At 36.8% G+C, this 24,963-nt stretch overlaps 6 protein-coding genes across 7 annotated transcripts in view; 4 read left to right on the top strand and 2 right to left on the bottom strand.

Moving 5' to 3' along the window:
- LOC149731715 (protein FAM117B-like) overlaps positions 1–11,806 on the top strand; it is a 53,711-nt gene extending 41,905 nt beyond the window's left edge. Inside the window, exons 4-12 of one of the 2 annotated variants that reach the window (XM_089884302.1) lie at positions 2,249–2,403; positions 3,581–3,676; positions 4,117–4,221; positions 4,613–4,759; positions 6,340–6,427; positions 7,734–7,889; positions 8,189–8,304; positions 9,056–9,163; positions 10,046–11,806. In XM_089884302.1, coding sequence (XP_089740428.1) covers positions 2,249–2,403; positions 3,581–3,676; positions 4,117–4,221; positions 4,613–4,759; positions 6,340–6,427; positions 7,734–7,889; positions 8,189–8,304; positions 9,056–9,163; positions 10,046–10,210 — 1,136 coding nt within the window. In that variant the 3' untranslated portion in view covers positions 10,211–11,806. Of the gene's footprint in view, positions 1–2,248; positions 2,404–3,580; positions 3,677–4,116; positions 4,222–4,612; positions 4,760–6,339; positions 6,428–7,733; positions 7,890–8,188; positions 8,305–9,055; positions 9,164–10,004 lie in introns of both variants that reach the window. The other variant, XM_089884303.1, reaches the window with a different exon arrangement.
- LOC149731705 (UDP-N-acetylhexosamine pyrophosphorylase-like) overlaps positions 1–24,963 on the top strand; it is a 145,015-nt gene that overhangs the window by 41,905 nt on the left and 78,147 nt on the right. The window lies entirely within an intron of this gene.
- LOC149731706 (palmitoyltransferase ZDHHC12-B-like) overlaps positions 1–24,963 on the top strand; it is a 137,509-nt gene that overhangs the window by 41,905 nt on the left and 70,641 nt on the right. The gene's annotated exons all lie outside the window — the stretch shown is intronic.
- LOC149731714 (NHP2-like protein 1) lies at positions 12,680–14,148 on the top strand. Its single transcript, XM_089884357.1, has 4 exons — positions 12,680–12,840; positions 13,090–13,207; positions 13,516–13,653; positions 13,914–14,148. Exons 1-4 carry the CDS (start codon positions 12,838–12,840, stop codon positions 14,036–14,038), a joined length of 384 nt encoding a protein of 127 aa, XP_089740483.1. The 5' UTR covers positions 12,680–12,837; the 3' UTR covers positions 14,039–14,148.
- LOC149731713 (uncharacterized) lies at positions 13,900–20,779 on the bottom strand. The gene is made up of 18 exons (XM_089884276.1): positions 20,324–20,779; positions 19,608–19,863; positions 19,013–19,349; positions 18,639–18,812; positions 18,224–18,388; positions 18,029–18,108; positions 17,606–17,743; positions 17,182–17,313; positions 16,806–16,936; positions 16,507–16,616; positions 16,268–16,382; positions 15,816–16,004; positions 15,426–15,563; positions 15,262–15,345; positions 14,911–15,037; positions 14,592–14,725; positions 14,398–14,531; positions 13,900–14,317 (listed from the first exon to the last, which is right to left on the bottom strand). Exons 1-18 carry the CDS (start codon positions 20,446–20,448, stop codon positions 14,250–14,252), a joined length of 2,637 nt encoding a protein of 878 aa, XP_089740402.1. The 5' UTR covers positions 20,449–20,779; the 3' UTR covers positions 13,900–14,249.
- On the bottom strand, positions 20,881–24,025 carry LOC149731712 (uncharacterized). The gene is made up of 8 exons (XM_089884327.1): positions 23,608–24,025; positions 23,224–23,305; positions 22,789–22,904; positions 22,465–22,562; positions 22,124–22,293; positions 21,822–22,036; positions 21,495–21,653; positions 20,881–21,241 (listed from the first exon to the last, which is right to left on the bottom strand). Exons 1-8 carry the CDS (start codon positions 23,728–23,730, stop codon positions 21,128–21,130), a joined length of 1,077 nt encoding a protein of 358 aa, XP_089740453.1. The 5' UTR covers positions 23,731–24,025; the 3' UTR covers positions 20,881–21,127.

The raw sequence follows: 24,963 nt of genomic DNA, 5'->3' as shown, positions 1-24,963 counted from the left end.
AAATACATGTTTAGGAAACCGTCAAGTCACTTCCGCTTTTAAAGTGCATTAAAAAAATAACCGGCGGGGTGCGATGGTAATGAAAATAAACAAAACCTTGCCCAGTTAAGAGGCCGTGCGTCGGTTCCCTTTTAAATCTCGACGAAGCCTCGCCCACAGTCCGTGCAAACACCAGGAATCTAACGGAAACTGAAGTGGTTTGTACAAAATACCAGCCAGATATATTGCTGGGAAGTACTTTTGATCGTTATAGTTGAAAAAGAGATTTTCATTTCGTTCCTAATAAGTGGTTAGCTTTCGGGTTTGTTAAAACCACTTGATGTTTGCTCGATGGCCAACGATCGTGTTTAAATGACTGTCCTCGTAACCGATAAATATAATGGCTATAGCAACTGAAGGGGCCCAACATCGGCAACATCGGCCGGCAATTACGTACTCAAATATAACCCTCCGCTCCGGATAACGCGGTAGAAGTAAATACGATGACACGCTTGGCTGTCTTGAATCGCTCCTGGCTTGAAACTAATGGACTTCGGCGTCGCAAATTCAATTTCTCGACGGTCTGCTGACCTTCGTGCCTTCGTAGCAAAGCAAAATATTAAAGCGATTCGTTCGCTGTCGCAGATAAGCCGGCGTCTAATTCTGCTTCGCAGGTTTTTGGCCTGCGTCCCATTTTCCGTTTTCCAACTGCACCGTTATATATTACCAAGGATAAAAAAATACCCATTCAAAATGTAAAGTAACCGTTTAAAAAGCAGCCAATAGCCATGTTTCTTAGCTATGCACTATACAGGCTATCTTAGTAAGCATAAGCTCACCTTTACACCATCGCAAAGTGTTCGGTCGTTTGAACGCATGAACTATTCAGTGGTTTGCTTCAAAGCGCCCAGAAAACAATGCCGGTATGAATAATAGCCCTTTCGTGAATTCATTTTCCTCTTGTATGGTAGCTTCTCTTGAGAAAGATTAATTTACCGATCGTTTGCTGGGCTAACTATACAAAACACAGCAGTCCTTAATGCTAGGAATCTTATCTCTATTTTGTAATAATGTTCCACAAAAAAGTACAGTTTATTCTGTTTATTTCTGCAGAGATAGGCAGGTTTTCTGTTTAATGCAGTTGGTGTAATATACGGATCATTAAATGTACCAAAAAGATTTTAACCACTTTGTCTTTGATTGTTTGTTTGTTTTAAACTTATTTAAACAAACAAGTCTTCAGGGTTTAACAACTCAACATTATGAATACTGTGGTGACTAAAGCAGATGGTTTATTATTACTGTGGCCCTTGTAGTGCAGTAAGCAACCTTTTTCCTACATGTGTTGTCTTTCAAGCTAAATACGTGGATATCCTGGAGCTGCTTTAATTGAGTATTGCTGCTGCCTGTTCAAATGAATCACTCACGTTAAACTACATACACATGAGGATTTCCTTCTTAATAAATTACAATTAACCACATTGTAGCATTAACTTGAACATAGTATGAGATTTTGTCATGTAATCTGGCCATGTCATATTGTACCATACGACCAGCAAGCTTAACTATGACATCAATCATTCACCCGGTTGGGAATTTTCATTAAAAATTTATCCAATAACGTGACCTTTCTCCTATCCTATGTTATGCTACAATTTTACTAAGATTTGCTTCTTGTGCCCACATCATGCCAACCACAAATCCATTGAGCCAAAATAGAGGCTTACACCCCCACGCATAACTCTACTATGACAACCTGCTAGTTGGACTTAAAATACCACTTTCACGTTAAAAAGTATTTGAATATTACGCTGTAGTTTTCTTTTGAAATATCGTCAGCTCAATGACATTCTTTCCAATAATAGCATCTCCTTATCCAATAATCAAACACATTATCGAGTTTTTCTTTATTCAAGGGTTAATTTATAGACATATGATGCAAAATTGATCTTTGCTGTCTTTTACTTTAATTGGATATTGACCAAATTTCCCATTTGCTCTCAGTGTAAGCTCACTGTCTTTGTAGTTTATGGCTTCTCTGTATTTTGGCTCGTAAGAAATTTGGTTTACTACAAAAATCGTTAAGATTTTTTATTGAATTTTATTTGTTATTATCCTATTTAATTATAAGTTGTAAGTTTGTTTTCTCTCTGACAATTTATTCCAATAATTCCTAACGTTTAAGAGCCTGAAACAGACAGGAAATAGAATATAGAATATGTGCGATACTTCAATCTTACTTAGAATATTCACTCATGCTGTATTACAGTTTCCAACCGTCGAAGTCCCTCTCCAAGCATTAGAAGAACTGCATCATTAGATACAATAGCTGGGCCCTACCTCACAGGGCAGTGGCCGAGAGATTTTGTCCCGATACAACATCATGTTGGTCACACACTGGTTGTGTGCAACAAGATGACACAGGTATGGAACATATAGTTATAAAGAAATATTATATGCTGTTTACTTATTGGGTTCTATGTAAGATGATGGTATGTTGGGTTTAAATATACAAGGTTAATTAATTCTAATATCTATAACAATTCATGTAAGGTACAGTTATAAAGAATATTATGTTCTGTTTGGTTATATTTATGTAAGATTGTATGTTGACTTTTGGTAATACAAATTGTTTACACTAATTTGGTACTTTGGTTTAACAAATTGCTATATGGTGGGGAAAGAAATTATTAACCCTCAATAATTGTGCAGCAACATTCACCAACAAACCACTTTAATGTACTTTGTGTGTTTCATGTCATCACATTTTGCCAAGGGTATAATAATGTAGTTTTGCAATAGCTATCTCTAGATATATGTGAGTGCAAAATATTATTATGTTGCTGTATATGGAGTAGGTTTGCAGACAAATACTGCATCATCATATACTTATGTAACATTCACAAACACTTAAGTATTCACTAACCTTAGATTATGGTACAAGCTTTATATGAGAAATGAGACTGATGATACAATATCAAAGTTTGGAATATAAGATGAGAAAAGTTTAATGTTTTTTAGAATTGGCTATCATTTTCAGAATTTAAATCTTGATCAAAAAGTGTAGGCATTTTAAAAGTTTATGGAGTTAATTTTGATTAAAAAATGACCAAATGAAAATAGAAGCTGAGTAAATTATTTCAAGACTGTTATATTATGGCTTAACGCAACAGGGCTTATGCATATTCTGAACAAAACTTATGTTCTGAGAAATCGGATGTTTTTTTACCAATTAATTACTTATATAACATGGTTTATTACAACCATTGAAAAATTTACTGATTTTCTTTAACGATTGATATATAGTACTGTGGGAGTGTGGGGTAAGATGGATACTGTTAGCATATAATATCCCATATTACCTAACCATGTTTTAACAACCAACAACATGCTTTGTAAATATTGTGTTCTAAATTGGACGAGATATTAAAAACAAGGACCATCTTACCCCAACCTACTTTAACTCAATACACGCAAACAAAAATATTTTTTTAATTTTGCAACCATAACATGGACCATCTTACCCTAACTTACTTTAACCACACACATGCTAGTGTATCCCCCAATATCCTATGCCCACACCCGCTCACTTGTGTTATAGACCCCAGATTGGAGTACTGAGGTTTCCACCACTCTACTTAAGCCAAGCGCTAAATCCAACCACCCTCTTCCTCTAACAGACCCTGGCTTCAACAAGGTATATTTAACAGGAGAATAAGATGTGGTTTAAAATCAATATCTTATTCCAGCTATGCTGTCAACTATTGATATTAGAGACTGATGATGGCATGGAATTTTAAGCAAAATTCTCTTACAGAGTACAATTCGTTAAACTTAATTTTTGTTTGTTACGTAATTTGAAGCACTTGATTCTGACTGTTATTTTGCTTGGATAATCGTCCAACTTCATGATCACTAGATTATGGTCATCTTACAATTTATCACACTAACTACCAGTTATCTTTTAATGATACAATTAACTGTTAAACATTTAAACTATTAGAGCTTAAAAATTTAAGCGAGAACAAAATAAGGTTTAAGTTGCAATTATTCATATTAGCACGCAAAAGCCACGCAACATAATTTGGTTATAGTGGGTCATTATCTTATATGTTAACATGTTTAATATCATAACAGATGCGACAACAAATTAAAATGATTGGTAAAAGATCCCAGCATAAGAAAAAGGATAGGTCACCACCGATACATGGTGATCACTCAGCATTCCATCAGATAGCTGCTGTAAGTGTGTCTTATCTACTAATTTTCTTTCCATCTGTCTGCACCTTATACAGGCAAAGCAGTATCCTATTGACGCACATCATTATTTTTACAAAACCAGTTTATTATCTGTTACTTCTGCTGCAAAGTATAAGGTAAAAAATCTTTTAACGGCTCATCTGGTAGTATTGTGGCAACAACAATATATTATTAATAAAAAATAATGTTTTTTTTAATAAAAATCCTAAATAGGTTGACATCCCTTGTATCATATGTTAGTGTTCCTACACCACTTCGTTCCAGTGAATAGGTCATTGCTCATTATGGTTGTGTTATATGTGAGATTGGCATTTCCTGTATTGGTTGCAGCATTAATTAAGTAGCTTGTCTAATTTGCCCTTGTTTCATCCAGGCCACACACCCAAGGTCAATTTCGAACCCGATTTCAATCGGAGGCCAACCGTTCGGGCGCCGGCCGCAGAGACAAAACAGTGTGGAAGCGCTCAATAAGGAAATTGACATGCTGATTAACAAAGATGCAGCTGGTAATGAACCACGGGTGAGTCGAATCAATATTGCTCTTTTGCTTTTCAATGTTTGGTTTCATATCCTGTAGTAGTGTAGGTTGAAGTCATATTTAGGTTACTGTGTTGAGCTATGTTTATGTTTTGTATTTTGCGTTTACTGGTAAAACTTTTATTTCATTTTGACCATAAATGTTACTCAGTGTTTGATTTTAAAGCATTTTATAATTGTAAATACATTACAAATGTTGTTGGTTGATGCCAATGTATTAGTTTGTAACGAAATATATCATGACAACTTTAGCAACTTTTGCCTATTTTTATTATTTTTTTTTATAAGTAAGTTGCTATTGCGATGGTAGCTGTCTATCTACTATAGAAATATTATGTTCTTGGCATTACAATACTAACTTGGAAGCGGAAGGCTTAAAGTTTGTGAGCTTCCATATTCCCGCCATATGCACATGGACAATTGTTTCACACATCCCTTAAATAATGCATAGATACGCGGCTTCCTGTTTGTCTCACTTTGCGGTGATCGGGGCTGACTTGCTCGCGCACATTGCAGTGTCAGCCTGAGACGCGTAACCTTTTATTTATCCATAACCAATGTCATGAGTGTTCAGGCTTCATCTGTAGTCAGAGCAGGCATAAGAACAAACGCTACCCACCTCCCCAGCACACTTCTATAATAATATGATATTTCCTGCTACAAAACCTGAGGCGAATTTCACGCTACAGCGGCAATGATATCAACGCGTTTGCCACTAATGTGATCATTGCCTGTAATGTGAACATTATTAAACTGAAGCTGGCAGATTACGCTTGACGCTTGTGTTCCCAATTTGATTTCCAAAACCCAAAGTTCTGTTTTAATTTTAAAGAATCTGTTTTTGCCACCACATTCCACCTCAGTGGGTTCAAGTAGCCATTACTGACACCACATCATAACAAGCCACTCACCTAGACAAGCTATGCAGGGGTTTATAATTTAAGACTTGTCTGGTAACCTGACTATAAAAGCAAGATATTTTATATTTTACTTAAACTAACTAGAAAAATACATTAAATTTAAAAAAAAATGTATTAAAGCATTACAAAGATAGAATATCATTGAGTTCATATCTCGTAGATATGTGCACACTTGAGTTATAACTATGTACAGCATCACTAACATACCAGTGGTGCATGTTATAACATAAACATTACATTAAACGCAAGAAGCTTAGTGATCTCCCATTACCCAAGCATGCAGTTGCAGCAGTTTAAACTTGTAGCTACAAACTTTGTTGGCCTAACCACTACCGGAACTAAGCAAATTTATGAGCCAAGTTTTCGCAGTAATAACCACATATTTTTAACTCTACTTAAAAGTAGTGCATAACATTACAATAATATATTCCCTGAATAATTTTAATTTTGTAGCTGTATAAATTTGGTTTGTTTTTTTTAATAATGAATTAATCTTTTGTATTATCTTAAGTCTTAACAATTTAAAATTCCAATGTAATAATAATTTCTAAAGTGCAGAAATTGTAAAACACATCTTACAAGGCACACTTCATCTAGTTTGTTGAAATTTGTACATAATTTAAATTTCCTGATTTTTCTTCAGATTTTTCAAGGTGTCACTCCGCCAGATGGCCATCGAGCCCCCTTACCACGCAGCAGCACGCGAACCATGGAAACACAAACTCCACAAGGTAAGAGTTGCCACTATTAGTTGATTAAATTAAGTATATTGTGGCCAGAAATGATTACACTTCCCTAAAATTATGAACTAATTTTCGCAACTATGATTTTTATCCATATATATATATATTTCAAATTAAAAATAATAATTTTTGTTTACAAAAAGGGGTTCGTGGCGCCTGAAACCTATGCATAACATGGTAGGCTTTTTTAGTTGCCATAAAGTAACAGATGGTCATGAACAAGTATATATAAATACAACACAATTTCCCATATACAATACACAGTTAGCAATACAAATCCAACAAAGTGGTTAGCTTGTTTGCGTCGAAGGTATCAGGTTCAAGGCTTGATGCTGCTACTGCTTATGGCATGTGTGTCATTGGGCAAAACACTTAACGGCAATTGATCCAACCCATGGGGCACTTATAGGTTGTCCGAATTGTCAGGCATACAAAAACAATCATTCACAAAGTTACATACACAATAACTCGTAAGCAGACACGAGGTGTATGCAACAGAACAACCATGTTATAACGAGTGTTGCCCGCCTAGCAACGTTGAATAAGTTACATTCACATCAGCAGCATAATACTTAAAATTGTCAGTATTAATTTCTTGAAGTTATCATTGCACTACAGTAATAGCATTGTAACCAAAACATATATTGCTGAACTATTGCTCATATACTTTTTCCTGAGAACTCTGTAAATCCTATTCAGTACTAAGAACAACTGATATTTGGCAGCTTTAGTCTGTATACTATTATGTGTTCATGATATTGTTGTAGTGGTGAAGTCATTACTTTATCCACCAAGTACCCTTTAATATAAAAGGATAAATCTTTTATTACTCCATCATCTATCAAATGTTTATTTATATTCTGATTTAATCTGACATTCCCCCTTATATTTTACAACATTACTAACTATACAGAGGATGAATGAAACAGCTGTAAAATCCACAACAATTTGACTTCTTAAACAAAGACTTCCTTTAACCTTTTAACACTGTGTTTTTAACCTTTGAATTTTTCTGTAACTTTTAACATGCAGCCATTGTATCTTTTTTGGTATAGCTGCATAGCTGCCTTGAGCACAAAGGTTACAGGTTTAAGGCTCAAAAAATCTGCCATTGTCAGCCTTTGTCAAAACAAATTGTCGATACATTACAAAATATATGAAAAAATTCACCTAAAATAATCACCCACAAAGTTATAATGTGGTAACTCTTAAGCTGGCCCGAGGTGTATGAAACAGAACTTTCGGTACCCCAATACACTTGGATAAATAAGTAATATTCATTCGTTACTTACAGGCTACACAGAATACTCTAAGGAGTCAAACACGGATGAAATCATTCCTTCCCCCACCCCATCACCAACCGTAGAAATTCCCACTTTGCCAACAGTTGTAGTCGACACCCAAATACCACAAACTCAAATCACAATCATAGCAGCGAATGAAACAAAAGGTGAAACAACCTATTTTATGAACTTATGTTATATATTCCACAAGAACCTGAATGGTGTCAAAAAATAGTAGAATATAGTAAGATGTAATATGAGCAATATTTTCTTTTTTTCTCATCCATTTGGTAGTAAACAAAGATTAATTACAGATAAAACAACTGTAGCCTTGCAACTTTAAAATGGTGTTGTTAATTGTCCAAAACACGATCAGGAAATAGGGGATTTTTTTACACATTTTTTTAGTTTCTTTTGATTCCAAATGTATCTAAACCAAGTTCTAACCTTTTATGCTGTTGCACAGATTCAGGTGTAAGTCCTTGCCCAAAGTTTGCATCAAGCCCTCGACCAAACAACAGCTATATGTTTAAGCGCGAGCCACCGGAGGGTGCGGAGAGCGTGAAGCCGTTCAAAGAACTGGTAAGTTTTAATTTCAATGCTTTATTATCATTGCTATTTTATTTGGGTGAGGTTCTACTGTGAGACATGTTATGGGACCTGAGATTTAGTTCGAGTTGGCTCATTACTCCAACATTGTATAAGTTTTATTGTTAATCATTACCATACACAAATACAAAGACAGAGGATATACACAAATACAAAGACACCAATACTCATGGGCGGTAAACTTTTAAAAAAGCTGGGGAGGCAGTTGGTGCTAAGATGTGGAATATTTGAAACAAATTAAGTTCAGTTTACTGATTAATACAGTGAAAAATATTCCTTGTGAAAAGTAGGGTAGCCCTGCCTACTTTTTCACTCCAGCTTTGGTTATTTACTATTCAAACACATTTACTATTCATTGTACTTATTTAAAAACGCCAGTGCTGGGACATTACTCATTTTAATAATTGTTTTTTTTCAAAAATAGAATTTAACAACTTAACACAGAGCTTTTGCATTATAATTTGAAGTAGTAAACGTTTATGTTCAGCAAAGTACATCATTATAAGTTTAAAATCATTGTTCAGGCCATTTTATTGAAGGTCAAATAGCATGTTACTCAGCAGGCATTTCTCCAATGTTTGTTTCCTAAGTGGAAATGGCCTGAAAACTTGTGTGAACCTGCCTGATTGGAAGTTGCAACACTCCCCCCTTGCATGCGAAGCTTTTACAATCATCCACTTGGCAATTGTTGCAAACACGACCTAACCAAGTTACTTCCTATCAGGATATCCAGCAACAGCAGCTTCAAATCTCACCAAGCTGCCCCGACAAGAATAAAGTCAATTTTCATCCAAAACAAACTTCAGCATTCAAACCAGCTCCAAAATCAAAGGTAAATGAACTATCTTTTTACTTTTATATATTTCCAAGTAAAATAGTTTAATAAATTTACAAAGTTTTACTAAAGGTCAATTTGCTATGTATCGACAGGTGTTCTGAAATTTTGTTTAACCCTAAGTTAATATTGTTCAATACAAAACATTTTCTGCAACATGCATAAACAAACATGTTTGCTATTATGTGGTCACCTTTTTATTTTGTGCATTAATTTTTAGTGTTCTGAAAAACAACTCAATATTTGCCTTTATAGATAACAGTATAACATCACTGCAGTTAAACTAAAATATATATTTGTCTATAATCAATTGCGTAATGTTAGGAATGACTAGCGCCACATGCTACCCTTATTTTTGAAACAGAGGGACACTAGCAATCTAGTTTTAAATAAAACCAGCTTTTTATGTTAGGTGTCTATGGTGTATACAAACAAGCAGAGACAGAGTATATTGCATTTACCACCTTAATCAGTTTTTTACCCTGCTGTCAGCACATTAATCAATGAGGCTCCCTATGTTTGACAACTATGAGTGTAACTGTATTTTAACAATGTCACCCCAGATTTTACCCTGCTGTTAGGTGTCTATACAAACAAGCAGAGTTATATACAAACAAGCAGAGCCAAAGTAGATTGTATTCACCGCAATAATCAATGAGGTTCCCTATGTTTGACAACTATAAGTGTAACTGTATTATAACAATGTCACTCCAGCTTTTACCCAGCTGTTAGGTGTCTATACAAACAAGCAGAGCCAAAGTGTATTGTATTCATCATATTATTTAGTATGGTTCCCAGTGTTTGATGAACCTTGTAACCGTATTCTACTGTCACCCAGATTTTACTCCCAATTACTAAACGTGACGCCCATGTTCACAGTACCCGCACCTGAAAAACACGGCAGGGATAAACGGAGCTACAGAGCAGAACAACAACACCAACCTCGTCTCCATAAACGCGAACAACAACTCGACCGTGTCGCAACCTGGATCCAATAACCTCAGTCTGAACGTCACTTCGCCCCCGGCTCTACTGGACGCTTGAGTTGTGTTGACGTAACAGAGGCTCATTCTGACATCACACTTCGTTCCATGTGTCATAGATGCCTTTGTGATTCCCTATACGTGGCTTCAATACGTTTTTGTTTTGTTTCTTTTAATTTCATTTTGTTACTTTACGTTTGTGTCTTACTCTGCGAGGATTTATGGGCGGTTTGCGCGACTGTTATTCAGCTTCCACGTTAGCTGTATGATGATCACGCTCGTCGGCCGCCTTCGGTTCGATACGCAGAACCTGTTTTGTTGTCACGTTATTTCCCTTTGTAAACGAGAGAGGTGTCTATTCGTGTACATTGTTACCTTGTAAATACGCGACCTAGTTACTAGATACGTTCTAACGCATTCTAATTGGGAAACAAGAATATGAATGCAGTTAAACATAAACTTTCCCGTTTTTTCTCAGGTCCGAATAAAATAGTTCGCCTTCGCCAAACGTGCTGAGTTAAAAACACAACAAACGACGATTGAATCGCCCCAGCACCCCTGTATTACTTCCTCTGGCATTGGAGCGCAGAAAAACCTTCAATATTTGAACGCATTCACCTCATTAAACAAACGATCGCTTAAAATATTCCAGATTTTACTCGAAATGTGATTTCCTTGACCGTAACCAGCCGAGCAGGAAACCGGCCAGGGATAACTTCCTGCAGAAAACCCAACGCCATGCACCTCACTAATCATTGCACCACACGTCGTGTGTAGCTATGGTGCAGCCGCCCTGTTAATAGCGTTAAAACTACCACCATGGTACACCGAAACAGCGGGATCAAAGTGGTCCAAGTTGCGCCGCAGACCCTTCTCGGCGGCGTTGAATTGTCGGTCAAGCGTCGGTTAAGAGGCCGCAGAACCGAAATCGATTACAAATTCCCAAGCCGCAAACTGTATGATCCACCCACAGTTCTGGTACTCGCTTTGTTTTACCATAGTGACGTATCGGTGCTCGATAGCAGAACTAAATTGGCTCAATTTTGACAATCGATCAATGGTATGCTTCAAGGGTTGTTTTATGTTCGTACCTATAACATCACCTATAGCGCCGAGTACACTATTGAGTTTTATGTGTATGCGTTTCCTGCCGTATTATTGCGTTATTACCGCACAAGTTCACAAGCAAAAGGCGGCGCTTCTAATCCGGTGCTCGCTGTCGTACATCTATCGTTGAATTTTCTTACACAACGTATTGCATTCGACCTATAGTAAGACATCCTTTCACGCAGATACGAGTACCTTCTATACCCTATTTCTTTGTTGCATAATATGTGGATTTTTTACCTCTAGTTGTTAGAACTTTAAAAATTCTTAACAAAAATCGGGAGTTAACATTGTGTAGCCGGGTCTTTTACTATTTTTTAATATTCTATAGTCTGTTCACAAATTAGCTCTAAACCCGTTTGCGTTTTGTTTATTAGCTTTGTTTCTGGTGTTGATTTTTGTTCGCTCGTTTGTTTTTTACATTCCGAACGCGCATCGGCGCACTTTCGATCTGTTTGCGTTTCTATCCCGCGCAGCTGCGTCACCTTGCGGCTGTTGTCGCGCAGTTTCGATTACAATAAACCTTTACGTACAACAAGTGTACAACGAGTCTCTAGTCTTTTATTGCCACTATATTGTTAATTACAAATGAAATAAGGTATATATTAAAAAGATACTGTAATTAAATTAGTTTACCCTCATATACGGACACAGAACACCGCCGTGTTATAACGACTGTCGTTGCCCCGCCATGCGAAGATTAATAAGTTACAAACGTTCATCGTCTGGCTGTGAAAAAACATCAGTTACAGTGGTGTTTGCCCAGTTGAAGACATTTACCTATTTCTGCTATAATATATATTCAATGACGCATGGATTTGTACTGAATATATGGCCCAGTGGGGGGAGACGGGTTACTTTTTGCACCTAATATCTAAATATCCTCATCCTTTTTTAGACAAATAACAACGCTCTATGGGAGTCGCGGGAATACGTTTACAAAATTCTTTGAATGGTATTTGTTTACTACCTAATGGAACGTGAATGGAATAAAACTGTGTCCCATCTCCCCCACCCTACTAAACTTCCGTCTCTGTACGAAGTAATATGTTAATTCTCTGTAAGGGTTTGTTTAGTAACCAAACGATTATAAGTTAGTAGATACGAAGTATATAAGCAGACATCTCGTGATACAACTTCCCACCTCTGCCGTTGCTCGCCACGCGAGGATAAACAAGCTATTCTTCAGGACTATGTCTTAGAATTAGGGACAGCTATAATAAATAAAAAAATGACTTAATTGGTGGAGAGCGTGTGAGACATTTAATATTTTGGCTTTGTAGTAATATATTTTAATACTAAACCTACCCTTTTCCGCGTTGTCAGTTTGTCATTGCAATGGTTTGCACATTTTTGACCTTTGAACCCACGTGCTCTGCTTCGCCATGCTTTCATTTCGTTTTGTGTACGTCGCTATGAGCGTGTTTTGTGTTTTAAGTTTAATCTAATTTTACCGTATATTTAGGTCTAAATTTATTTAGGTCTTTGTTATTTATGTGAATTGAATATCGTGGTAACCTCAGTGAAGCTGTGATCCTTCCTATATTTCGGTGAGCAGAGAGGAAAAGTTGAATCAAGAATATGGTAAGCGTGCATCAACATTCAGGAAAATATTTATTTTTCTTTAGTAGTACAAGATTTTTATGAAAATTAAACATAAGACTATTTAAAAATAGAGTTTTTAGGTGGTAATGCTTATTTTTTTAAACTAACATAGGAAATTTGCATGCAATTAAATTTTAGATTGGCGTATCTATATAAGGAATTTACAAATAGATGTTCAAACTCCAATAAACCTGCCTAGGTAGGCCCATTAACACTATCTTTTTATAGGATGACGAAGTAAACAGCAAGGCTTACCCGCTGGCAGATGCTGAGTTGACGAAAACCATCCTTGACATGATACAACAAGCTTCAAACTATAAACAACTGAGGAAAGGAGCTAATGAAGGTATAATGGGTTTCATGTTGTAAACTATGTATTCGGTGTAGGAATTTGCTGGGGCTTTAAAAGTAGTAGCTTTTTTTGCCTAAAATTGACATATTGAAAAGTTTTTGTTTTCGTTTTGCAAAGAATGTACGTTTAATCTGGTTTAGCTATATTTGTATTCGGACTATTTTGTGTCAAGTTGTTGCTTTGTTAGTAAATTTCAAGGATTGTTGCTGCTACCGTTGGTGGGCACATGCGTCCTTAGATAAGTGGTCACTGATGGGTTGTTTAAAAAACTCCATAAGTTACATTTATTTATTCTTCCACAGCAACCAAGACATTGAACCGTGGGTTGTCCGAACTCATCGTGTTGTCTGCTGATGCCGAACCTTTGGAAATATTGCTACATCTGCCTCTCCTATGTGAGGATAAAAATGTTCCGTACGTTTTTGTACGCTCCAAGCAAGGTATACCTGTTTGTACTTCAACGGCCTAATTATTTACAGTTACATTCGTGGTAACTCGTAAGTGGGTGTATGAAACAGAACACCTTTGTTATAGCAACTGTCGTAGCCTCGCCATGCGATATTAAATAAGATAAATTTATCTATTAGTTTTTTGTTTGTTTGTTTGTTTGACTGTATGATCTTTGTTGCATGGGTTTGGTGACATTTTTTCCATATCGTAACCTTGGAAGTTTTATCAACATTAAAACATTCAATTCCAGCGCTGGGCAGAGCATGCGGGGTATCGCGACCTGTGATAGCAGCTTCTGTGACATCATGCGAAGGTTCTCAGTTGAAATCGCAAATAGATTCTCTTCGTGGAAGGATTGAAAAGTTGCTCGTTTAATCTTCACATTCTTTCTTTGGCAACAAAATCTTAATTTTTTGGAAACACCATTCACTGCCGATTTAACGCATCGTGTACAATTGTATAATACAACAGAGCAGCAAAATTCATTCCCTTTGTCTTCTTTCATTCCATTCTGCACTTCCTTTGGTGCCCTAAGCAAGACCGAACATATGGGTTTCTTAAACACAGAGGCTGGCTGTAACCAGCCTTATATTCCTGGTTGTGTAACGCCTGATGAATTTGTCACTGCAGGTGATGGAACGCCCTCATCTAGATCTAATTCCATATTTAATCAAATTATTTCAAACGTTTCGATATTATAACAAACTGCGTTATAAGTAAAGCTGAATTCTTACCGTAAAGTCCAATAGCAAGAAACAGCACCACAAAAAGAGTAACTGTGCATAGTATTGTAGGTATTGCTATCCACAGTAGACTGCTAATCAGAGATTTTTTGCTGCAGTCTAGCAGATGATAGAAGCCAGGACACCTAAGCAACATTTGTAGTTTTAAATCATGAAAAATTTATAGTTACAATTTACAAAGTTACCTGCCCCAGCATTTATGTTTCTTCGATTTTTCTTCAGCTTTTGGTAATTCTGTTGCAGATAGAGCTGCCTCACCTTTCTGTTTGTTGCGAACTTTTCTTCTTGCTTGTCTGGTTGTTGTAGAAGCGGCAAAGAACTGACAAGCAAAACTTTAGTAACATAATTTTTATTGACAACTAAACGAAAAAAACATTATTGAAACAAATAAGAGAAGAGAATCAACAGCAAAACAACACTTGTTAAAACAGGTTATGGATAAAAAGTGTTGAAAAGACTTAAATGTGTAAAGCTGTTAAACAAAGATCAAAGTTGGCAACATACCTTTTCTACTCTACGCCTCCATTCTGCTTCTGTATATCTACCCACACCTTGTGTGTCAACCATCGGGTAAATGTTCGGACCAAATGCAACTGACATGTTCTGGTATGCCATTGAACCAGGTGTCGGTCTACACAATCATAACATAAGAGAAGGAAATCAACATATGAATATAAAGCGTGGGCAAGAATGTTGATTAGTTTAGTTGAACAGTTCTACTTATTCTGTGTCGGTAACATTGTGGAGTCACACTGGTTGCATGAATGATGTAAATTAACTTGGTGTTGTGGTAATGATAGATTTAAGAAGGATATCAAGTATTCCTAATTTTTTCAAGGCATTTTATTTACAAACCTGTTATGATTCCTATGGTGACGGGAAGTTGACCTAGAATGTGAATTTCTGTATTTTCCATGTTTTCTGTGACTTTCTCTTGACCTTAAAGAAGCTGCTTAATTAACTTATGCTATATTTATGATGAATGCCCAAAACCTTATTTTACTTAAGATAATTTTTACCACAATCGGTTTGGACTGCCCCGTTCATTCTCCAACGACAGTGAGGTATCTGGTCGAATAACTTCACCAACTCTGCTTTCAGGTCGCTCCATGTCAGGTTTCTGTGAATCTCGTGATCGAAGCAAATTACGTTCATGTCTAAAATGATCAGACAGCTGTCGTTGTTTTACAGATACACTATAAGTCAATGCTTCTACAGTACTTATTAAGGTGGATGACACTCAACAGCTAAAATACTAAGAGTAAAGCAGGAAATTTATAGTAAGGTACCAGCCATGATGTGTCTATCTAACACCCTTTAGAATTTAACATTCTGCCTATGTTGGTCCACTTGGTTCTATACAGCCCGCTGCTCATGCATTGCCGGCCAGTTATTTCTATCTGACTTACCTCATAGAGTCAAATAGAGGCATCGGTCTTTCATCATAACCTCGCATTTGGTATGGTGGGTTCTGGAGTTGAGGGTAATGATGTTCTGGTGTAAGATGTAAACTTGATCTTGTCGTGACTCTGGATGTTCCAGATTCAATGCGTCCACGTTTTGTGCCGCGTGATTTTGATTCTCTTCTTGGTGTCTCACTAAAAAGGTGTATTTATAATATAGCACGGGTATTATACCAATCGCTTTACTAGACACAAATTTTACAAAAGAAAATCTTTTTCATTTTTCAGGACAGGTTTCGGAAAATGGGTTTACTCTGACTTGAATCTCTGGTCCCATGACATGCCTAACTGTAGAACCTCACCTATATAGAATATAATTCTATGTTAAGCTTGCATTCATCCAGTTGCAAAAAGACTTAACTTTGAAAATTTAATTGAAAATAATGAGTTTGACACACCTGACAACATCATTATTATGAAAATCCAGACGTGACGGGTTTAGTTGGTCTATTTCATCATAAAGTCTGTGAAGCGCGCTGCCTCGTGGGGAACCTTCTTCTTCCTCAGCAGTATCTACAACCAGGCAGGTTTTAAACTATGGATACCTTTGTCTGGCACAGTGGTTAGTGGTGCAGAGGTTGCAGTATTGTTTATTATTTTTTTAAATGCTGTTAAAAAAAGTATGAATACTGTTTACATGGTCTATAGGCAGCTCCAAAACTGCCCCCACTAAAAGATGATCCTTCACTTGACTCATCTGATCCAATGCTGTACTCGGAGAACGACATTGAACTGTTTGGTCGCAAACTAACGAAAAAAAAGTGTTTCAAAATATATTTATAGTATTTGCTTGGAAGTTTGGGTCGAACTGATATATGCTGACAAGTAAAGTTACATATGTGATAACTCTTTAACAAAACGTGACACAGAACACTCTTGTTGGAACGAGTGTCGTTTCCCCGCCACATGAGAATAATACATTCATTCAACACCCACCTGTCTTCGGAACTTGTCCCCAACTCCACATCAGTGTATTCTTGATACTCAAACTCAGGGTCTCTGATCCGAACAGATGATTTCTGTTTACCATGTTGTGGGCTTGGTGATTTTAGTATACCTCTGCCTGTCTGAACAAAACTTAATAAATAGGTTGTTGTTTTTTTAACCAACCATATAGTTAAAGTTTTGGATATATCCTATATGTGAGGTTTTTGTCGAGGACCTGGGATTAGTACCAGATTTGCTCCAACTCCCAGACTGCTTTTATACGTCTGAATAGAACATGCCAATACTTTGCCAGGTTTCATGTGCCCCACAGCATTGCAGTAAAATGCAGTTCAGCAGTAAATTTCTCGCTAATATATACCTTTACCTCATCTGTGGCTTGCATAGTTGGTGGCTTCAACGAGCTTTTCAGCGATGCCATTCTCCCTGCTAGATGTGTCTCATGGTGTTGCAGTTTCATGTGACTACTGTGTTCACCTCTTGCTTTGAGTTTAGAAAACTACAAACAACAAAAACTTCTATTTTAATGGCTACTAAGAAACACGCCCAGAGTGCAAATATTTTTTTTCCATGTATGTCCTTGAGCAAGATACTAAACAGTAATTGATCATAGATTGTCCAAATTATCAGCCATACAAAAAAATGAATTACGAAGTTTGTGGTGGTAACTTAAACAAGCAGGCAGGAGGTCTAGGAAACAGAACAGCCATGTTATACCCACGGTTGTACTTATTTATTCATGCAAGGATAAATAGATTACATTCATATACAGGATATATAAATGCGTTCACCCTGGTTCCAAACAATGCTCGTTTCTTATCTTCTTTCAGTCTCTCAGCCTTGGCTTGTAATCTTCTAATTTCGAACGATTTATTCGTTTTAAATCCACCTCGCCTGTCAAGTTTCTCCTCTGCTGCAAGGTCAGATACCTTCGGAAACATTCTGTTATGAATGTACCAAAAAACAAATAACTATAGCTGCTATGATATATAAGTTATGTTTTTTTTTTATATACAGGTAGTATGGTGTTGGGGTAATACCAGCTTTCTGAAGCATTCCGTTATAGGTGGATACTTGACAATTTTACATAAATAAACAGGCTGGTAGTAGGCCAAATCCGTCTTAAATTTCAGTTCCTCTCCTCCCTCACCCATATAAAATAGAATCAAGAATATACTGGAAGAAACACAACTGTTACTTTATATGGATTATACCAGATCTAATGGAACATCCGCAAAACTATCCTCAGTTGGGGTCACATCATCGTCTTTTAACTCTGAATCGTCTTCACTTTCTGTAAATAAAAATACAATACATCTTCTGAAACTCTTGTAGTTTAATGTTGTTGTATTAAAAACAAACAAGTATAACATGACTGACAGCAACAGTAAATATTAAACACCCAGCACCTTCGGAAGCCTCATTTATAACTGGAAGTTCTTGCTTTAGATCCGTATGTAGACTGGGAGGAAGAGTGATGATGCCTTTCTCAGCGAGATCACGCTTTAGGTCTTCCACCGCATCTGGCTCCAAAACATTGGTTGTTTTTCCGTGGTCGTCATCTTCTACTAATCCTGAAATAATGTTGGTTGAATTATTATATGAATCGTAATATAACTTTGAATTGACTCTTTAGTAACGGTAAAAAAAATGTATATTTAAAACCAAAAGACAGGATATAGTAAAAAAACAACAGTTGTTAAACACGCTTACTGTTAAAAACAGATCTACATTTAATTGGATAGTAGAATTTCTACGAGTCACCTTGCAAGTAATATTTGCGCAAGCGACCTATCACAACACAACTGCATCAACCATACTTACTCCCAGCATAAGCTGACAAGTCACTCGGTTTTATAACAATCGACTTCTTAGTTTCTTCGTTTACTTCACTCTCATCATCTTCCCCTGTAAGAGTGACCTCCGCTGGTTGATCATTTTGTTGGGTTTGAGGTTCAGATGTCTCACTTACTTGGTTGGATTCAACAGTGTCGTTCTCTGAAAAACAAATTCAACTTATAAATGCTCTGGTAGTAATACAAATTACCCAGAAAAAATATATTACTCACAATGTTACTTATGTGGTAACTTGTAAGCGGGCATAAGGTGTATAAAACATAACATCCGTGTTATAATGTTTATCACTTTCCGGCTTTCCAGGATAAACAAGCTACATTCATACATAATACAATCAATACCTCCAGCATCCAAATCTCCTTCTTCAGGTCGTTCTTCTTTTTTTTCACTATCCCTCTCACCCTGCTCATTTTCTTCATTTCCTCCCACTTCCTCCTCCATCTGCTCCATGCTCTCTTCTGCTTCACTCTCTTCTTTATCTTTCACTCCCAACTTATCCTGCTGTCTTGCATCCGAAGCTCTGGGGGATGATTTTGCTTTCGTTCCAGCTTTGGGCACAAAGTTTTTTCTCACAAGAAACGCTGGCAAAGTTTGCTGCCCTTGCTTTTTCTTCTTGAGTGGTTTTGGAGGGTCGGCTTCAGAGGTGGCCTCATCTTTTACAACAGGTAGATCCAAAACCTATGGATTCATTATACCTGACGTAATGCAGTCATAATACAATGAACCAGTGTCGCATTTAAGAAGTTAGCAAGTGGATAAGTTGTCTAGTTACGTGACGCTACGTTACACGGCCGCAAATTTGATCCCGTTACACGATGCTACACTACACGGCCGCAAGTGGATTCCCACACATTTCAATCGCTCTTTAAACAACAAATAGTATCCTTTATATACATACAAAGATCGGTAGTTTCACACATTACTCAACTGGCTTACCTGCTCGGCTGGGTTTTCTTTTTCCTCGGTGCTTGCTGGAGTAAAAAACGCTTTCGACGCGGGCCCCTTCTTGGACTTAACAACAGTAGCTCCCGGGTTTGTCGCTTTCTTCCACACGACTTTTATGTCTTCCTCTTTCTCCGCTTTCCCACCAGAATCTTGCTCAAACGTCAAAGTTTTCTGTGACACTTGCACAGGGTCTCTGACTTCATCGGGTGACTTGAGATCACCCTTTTCGGTTTCGTCTTCTGTTTTACTGCATATGAAATGGGATTTAATATAAAGGTTTAAAACCCACGTTCTATACTATATGGGTGACGTCCCTGGTCTGATTTGCCCCATAACTACAACACCAACGCTGCTTCCGGTAGATGATAATGCGATTAGCGTGAAGCCTTCATATCCGCCCTGCACAACAACTATACCCACGCGGCCACCTTATCGCGGAGATACCCATCAGAATAATATGGTATAGGACTGTAATGGTTGGACTTAATTTGTATCTTTACTAAGCACCTGTCCTAAATCTTACATTTCCTGATCGTGTTTGCAACAATTCACAAAGTCTTGAGGATGCGCTTATTCAATTCTGTAAATATTCTTTGTTTAATACAAAATGGAACGAAAAAGGAGAATGAACACCTGTACCATCTTACCCCAACCTATACTCCTTACGCACCAAAGCTACATTAGCGGAATCAACTGTGCCAACTTACCCCCCAGTACTCGTAGTTGTACTGACCACATTCTTATCTTCTGCAAGATGAACTGCGTGTTTAAATTCACCAACAAACAGTGATCTTCCATATGTTTTCTTCGGGTACATCGAGCCAGGCAACATGGTTTAACAGTTGTTGTTTTTAACGAATAAGTTGGTTCAGCAGTCGCGCTTTTATTTGACACTTTTTCTCAAGTAGTTTTTACCGCTCTTAACGACTGTTATTTTGCAGCTAGTTCCTTTCTTGTCGTTGTTTTAATTTATCTGTGTTACAATGTTCAAGGAAATAACTCCAAATCTATGTTATATATGGCCCTCTAATAAGAACAATCAATCTCTCGTTTCTATTTATCTACGAATTGTGTGGTTCAGTTTATCCGATATGAAACTACGAAAATTTGATACCTTCGCGTTTGTAACTTTTGCACGTTCATCCAACCGCAACGTCACAAAAACAGCTATTGTTTGGGGATAATTACAGCTCTATGACAAATTCAGGCTTGTCGAGACATGATCTTTTTAAATGGAATACACTACAATAACATTACAATAGTGTTTCAATTAAAGCTTGTATTATTGCACAAATTAAAACACGACTGGAAAAAGTTATACTGCAAACAACAATTTACCTTGTAACATAAGTGCTCTTTCTATTAAAATATCGGCACAATATGAATTCTATGTAAGTACGTTTAGTTGGCTTTCAGGTGCAATTTGGTATTTTTGAAAAAACACTGCATAACACATTTGATAACGAGACAGAAAAATAATCTGGAGTTTTGAATCATGATTAAATCTAACCTTAACACTGTGGGTCCATCACGATTTTACCAGCTGTGCCACTAAATAAAGCTTGGAATGCTTCAGCATATTTGGACATGGGGATCTCATGGGAAACCACCAACTGGGGATTAACCTGAAAATAAACACAACACATGAAACATTACATCCTAACTAAGAGATAAATAACATACATGGCATAAATTTTAATAATATTTTCGAATACACTAACAGGAATCAAATTATTAAAACAATGGAGAGAAGGGAATTTACAGCGAATGACAGTTGCTAAAATGTTCCAGATAACAAGTGTGGCTGTTGAACTAATAAATCAGAAAACACTTTGCTGTTTGGCATATTTTTAATTAACTGCTTTTGGAAACATTTACCTTTTTTTCAGCAATCAATTTTTCGCATTCAATCCAGGTATGAAAGATTCTTCTTCCATGCACTGTAGTTAATGTGAGGGATTTAAACAGAATATCTTGCATTGGGTTTTCAATATGGAACGGCTGCTTTGGAATTCCAAGCACAGAGACACGTCCGCCCTACAAGGGGGGAATTGCAATTGTAAATTAGAAGATTATTAATTTGCGGGGGCCGTGGCACACTGGTTACCGGTTAGAACACCAGCCTTTACTCTAGTAGATCAAGTCCAGCCAATCAAGTCCAGATCTATACATTCATTACATTCCTTACCTAACATCAACACTCACCTTCCTAAGATACTTGAAGCATCCATTAAACATGGAAGTTGCTCCACTTGCTTCACAAATCCTCCCAACCCCAACCCCTCCAGTGATCTTCATCACTTCATCTTTCACCGCATCCGATCCTCGGATTATAGAGTTCACGACGTAATCCGCTCCCAACATCTTCGACATCTCGAGTCTTGTGTCCAAAATATCGACAGCAATAACCTCAGTGGCGCCTAAGTAAAGAAGTAAAAAATATCCATTATAAACAAAACATCTTATTACAGTACAGTCCCAATATTTCAAAAACTTCAAAACCTCACCCATAGCTTTTGCACATCCAACAGCAAGCAGCCCCACTGGACCACACCCAATCACCACCACCCTCTCCCCTGCTACTTGTAATTGCTCAATAGAGTTGTGTGCGACACCCATGGGTTCCAACAACACAGCTTCCATGTCGGATATGTTTAATCTCAATTTGTAACAGAACCTGATGCAAAGAAAGAACTATTTTGCATAGACTTAATGAACACTCAAAATTTAAATGTTTGAAAAATATTTGAACCGGGTGACATAACATACATCTACACTTGTAGAACATTGAGAACCCAATTGATTAATCCAACCAGAAAATTATCATAATTGTTTATACCTAACTTACCTTTCAGGCACAATAGAATATTCTGAACAGCCACCATGTACGGTGCCTTTACCATGTCCATACTGGTTCATTATATTACAAATGTCACCTCTGCCTTCCTGTAACATACAGTTTAACATATGTGAAATGTAACTATAGGTGCCGAACCAAGAAGTAGGACGGCCTGGCTTAAAATTTTTTACACTACATTAATTAGTGATTATATTTCACAGTAGTGTGTAATGTGTATAGCTATCCCTGCCTCCCTCCAGTTTTAATAAGTTTGACACCTTTATGACTGTATAATATACAGTCTGTACCCTGTAAATCCTGATTTGAATATACCTTGCATTGAAAGCATTCACCGCAGTAAAAATGATTCTCAACTGCAATTCGGTCACCAATATTCAAATCCTTCACGTTTGGTCCTTTCTTCACAACCATGCCTGCAGCTTCATGACCTATGTGAAATTATAAAAAAAGATGATTTTATTTTATTTTGTAACCAGTTTATTTTACCATGAAAATGTTGTTGAGATATATACTCACGCTTTATAATATTGCTAACATGTATATCTCATACAACTGCATATAAAATGCTTTTATAGACTTTGTAACCAGTTTATTCAACTGTTTAACTTTAACATATTAAAATATATCTTAAAATGTATTTGTAATACCAAAGGGTTACAATAATTCAAAGAGATATTATGTAACAACATAGTTGGTTGCTTTATACAGCTGAAAGTTTATATAGAAACAGAAGCCCACTATACACACCTGGTGTAAATGGTAGAGCAGCAATGAACTTTGCAACATCATTCCATTTATACAAATTAATGTCTGAACCACATATTGCTGCCTGCAATAAACAACATATGTTATACAAACATTATTACATTAACTTTACATATTACTATACTATACATTGTAGTAATGTCTTGGTTAATTAATTTTCTAGGTGAGTAATACACCCCAACCTGCCAAGAAAACATCTCCCATTCATTACCATTAAATCCATTGTCGCCTACCTTCAGAAATCTAGTAAGGTGGCACCCTGGGCTTGGGGTAATGAGCCAACTCTGGCTTAAATCCCAGTTCCTGTGGCATGTCACACTGTAGGGCTCAACCATATAGAATATAACATACAGTAGCAAGACTTACTTTTGTTACTTTAATTAGGACTTCATCTCCAATAGGCTCAGGTACCGGTATTTGAATGCATTCATATCCTTCCTCCTCGTTTCTCTTTATCAAGGTTGTCATCTGTTTTGGTATGGCTTCCATATTTTACAAATCAAAATAGCTGTTTCAAAGGGATTCACAAAATATCTTTAATAAGTAAAACGTTAACCATTATTGGCCTACTATAATATGCCACAGAGGGTCATGCGGATATTTATTAACTATAAAAAGACTAAACATATAACGTGGGTTTTTATTATCAATGACTTGAGTTAAACTACAAATTACGCACATTTGTCTTATGCGTGGTAACTCGTAAGCGGGCACGAGGTGAATGAAACAGAACACCCGTGTTATAATAAGTCAACTGTAATTACTGTCATAATTGCAGTTGACTTGTTACGAGAGGATAAATAAGTTACAATCATTTACATTTTTTGGTTTATAAGTGGCACAATATTTTTGGAACAAATGACGTAAGGGGCTTTCCCGCTCATGAAAGCGTGAGAAAAAGTCGGGCAAACTCTAAAGAAAGTATGTTTTTCTATTTTCCACGTTCTTGCAGGACATGTAAAAAATGGGTATAAGCATGTATTCTAGGGTTCCAGATATATTATTAGGGGTACTTGTTTTTCCGTTAATATCCTTTAAAAGTGACCGTTTTTAAGTTTCTGCAAAATTGGCACAAAGTTAAAATAGTTGTGAATTAAAACGCCTAAAAAAGACCTTGCCAATCCTAATTCAAAGTCGGCAGGTTTAACCCATCACTCCTACAGCTTAGACAATAGCCGTGTAAATCATTAACTAAACGCCCGCTTTACTTTCCGAATGTTTCCGTGTAAATAGTTTAGACTCGTAGCGCCGTAAAATAAATCAAAGCGCTAAGACTGAAGTGGCTTTCAAAGTTACAGTGTTGGATTCCTTTCTTTCAAGTCAGCTTACATGATTGGAAAATTGAATTTTGTAAACGTTCGCTTGACGTGGTTTTCGAGTAGCGAATGTTTTCGTCAATGATTGTTGCACTTCGTGTGTACCGCAAAGGGAGTGAGCGATTAACTCTCAAAGCTATTGTGTAAGCTACGATAAGGTGATGTTGTTAAGTTGGGTATATTGAACTTGTTTAAGCTGTAAGGCCGCTGTGGAACTTACAGAAGGCGTTGGAAAGGGTAACTTGCTATTGTAAATGTAGAATAAATCAAATTTTATACAAATTCAGTTTCGTACTGTAATGCGACGAGACACAAACGGTATATTCAGTCGTACAAGGCATACGTTAAAGTGCTTGTTGTATAGGAACGTGTTCCATGTATGAATAATACATGACCGAGGTGAATA

Source organism: Ciona robusta, chromosome 9 (genome assembly GCF_009617815.1).
Source record: "Ciona robusta chromosome 9, ASM961781v2".
NCBI classification, from domain to species: Eukaryota; Metazoa; Chordata; class Ascidiacea; order Phlebobranchia; family Cionidae; genus Ciona; species Ciona robusta.
Note: the sequence above shows the minus strand (reverse complement) of the source record. Positions and strands in the feature narration are given on the sequence as shown.

Bases quoted from the DNA above. Each gene is read 5' to 3' on its own strand.
- LOC149731714 (XM_089884357.1), top strand. The intron at 13,208-13,515 runs GTATAATGGGTT...ATTCTTCCACAG, and splicing joins GAGGAAAGGAGCTAATGAAG to CAACCAAGACATTGAACCGT. The intron at 13,654-13,913 runs GTATACCTGTTT...ATTCAATTCCAG, and splicing joins TTTTGTACGCTCCAAGCAAG to CGCTGGGCAGAGCATGCGGG.
- LOC149731713 (XM_089884276.1), bottom strand. From the start codon at position 20,448: ATGTTGCCTGGCTCGATGTACCCGAAGAAAACATATGGAAGATCACTG. The intron at 18,389-18,638 runs GTAAGTATGGTT...ACATTATTTCAG, and splicing joins CTTGTCAGCTTATGCTGGGA to GATTAGTAGAAGATGACGAC. The intron at 14,318-14,397 runs GTAAGAATTCAG...ATATGGAATTAG, and splicing joins TCTTGCTATTGGACTTTACG to ATCTAGATGAGGGCGTTCCA.
- LOC149731712 (XM_089884327.1), bottom strand. From the start codon at position 23,730: ATGGAAGCCATACCAAAACAGATGACAACCTTGATAAAGAGAAACGAG. The intron at 22,905-23,223 runs GTGTGTATAGTG...AATTTCACATAG, and splicing joins TGCTCTACCATTTACACCAG to GTCATGAAGCTGCAGGCATG. The intron at 22,294-22,464 runs GTAAGTTAGGTA...TCTTTGCATCAG, and splicing joins TATTCTATTGTGCCTGAAAG to GTTCTGTTACAAATTGAGAT.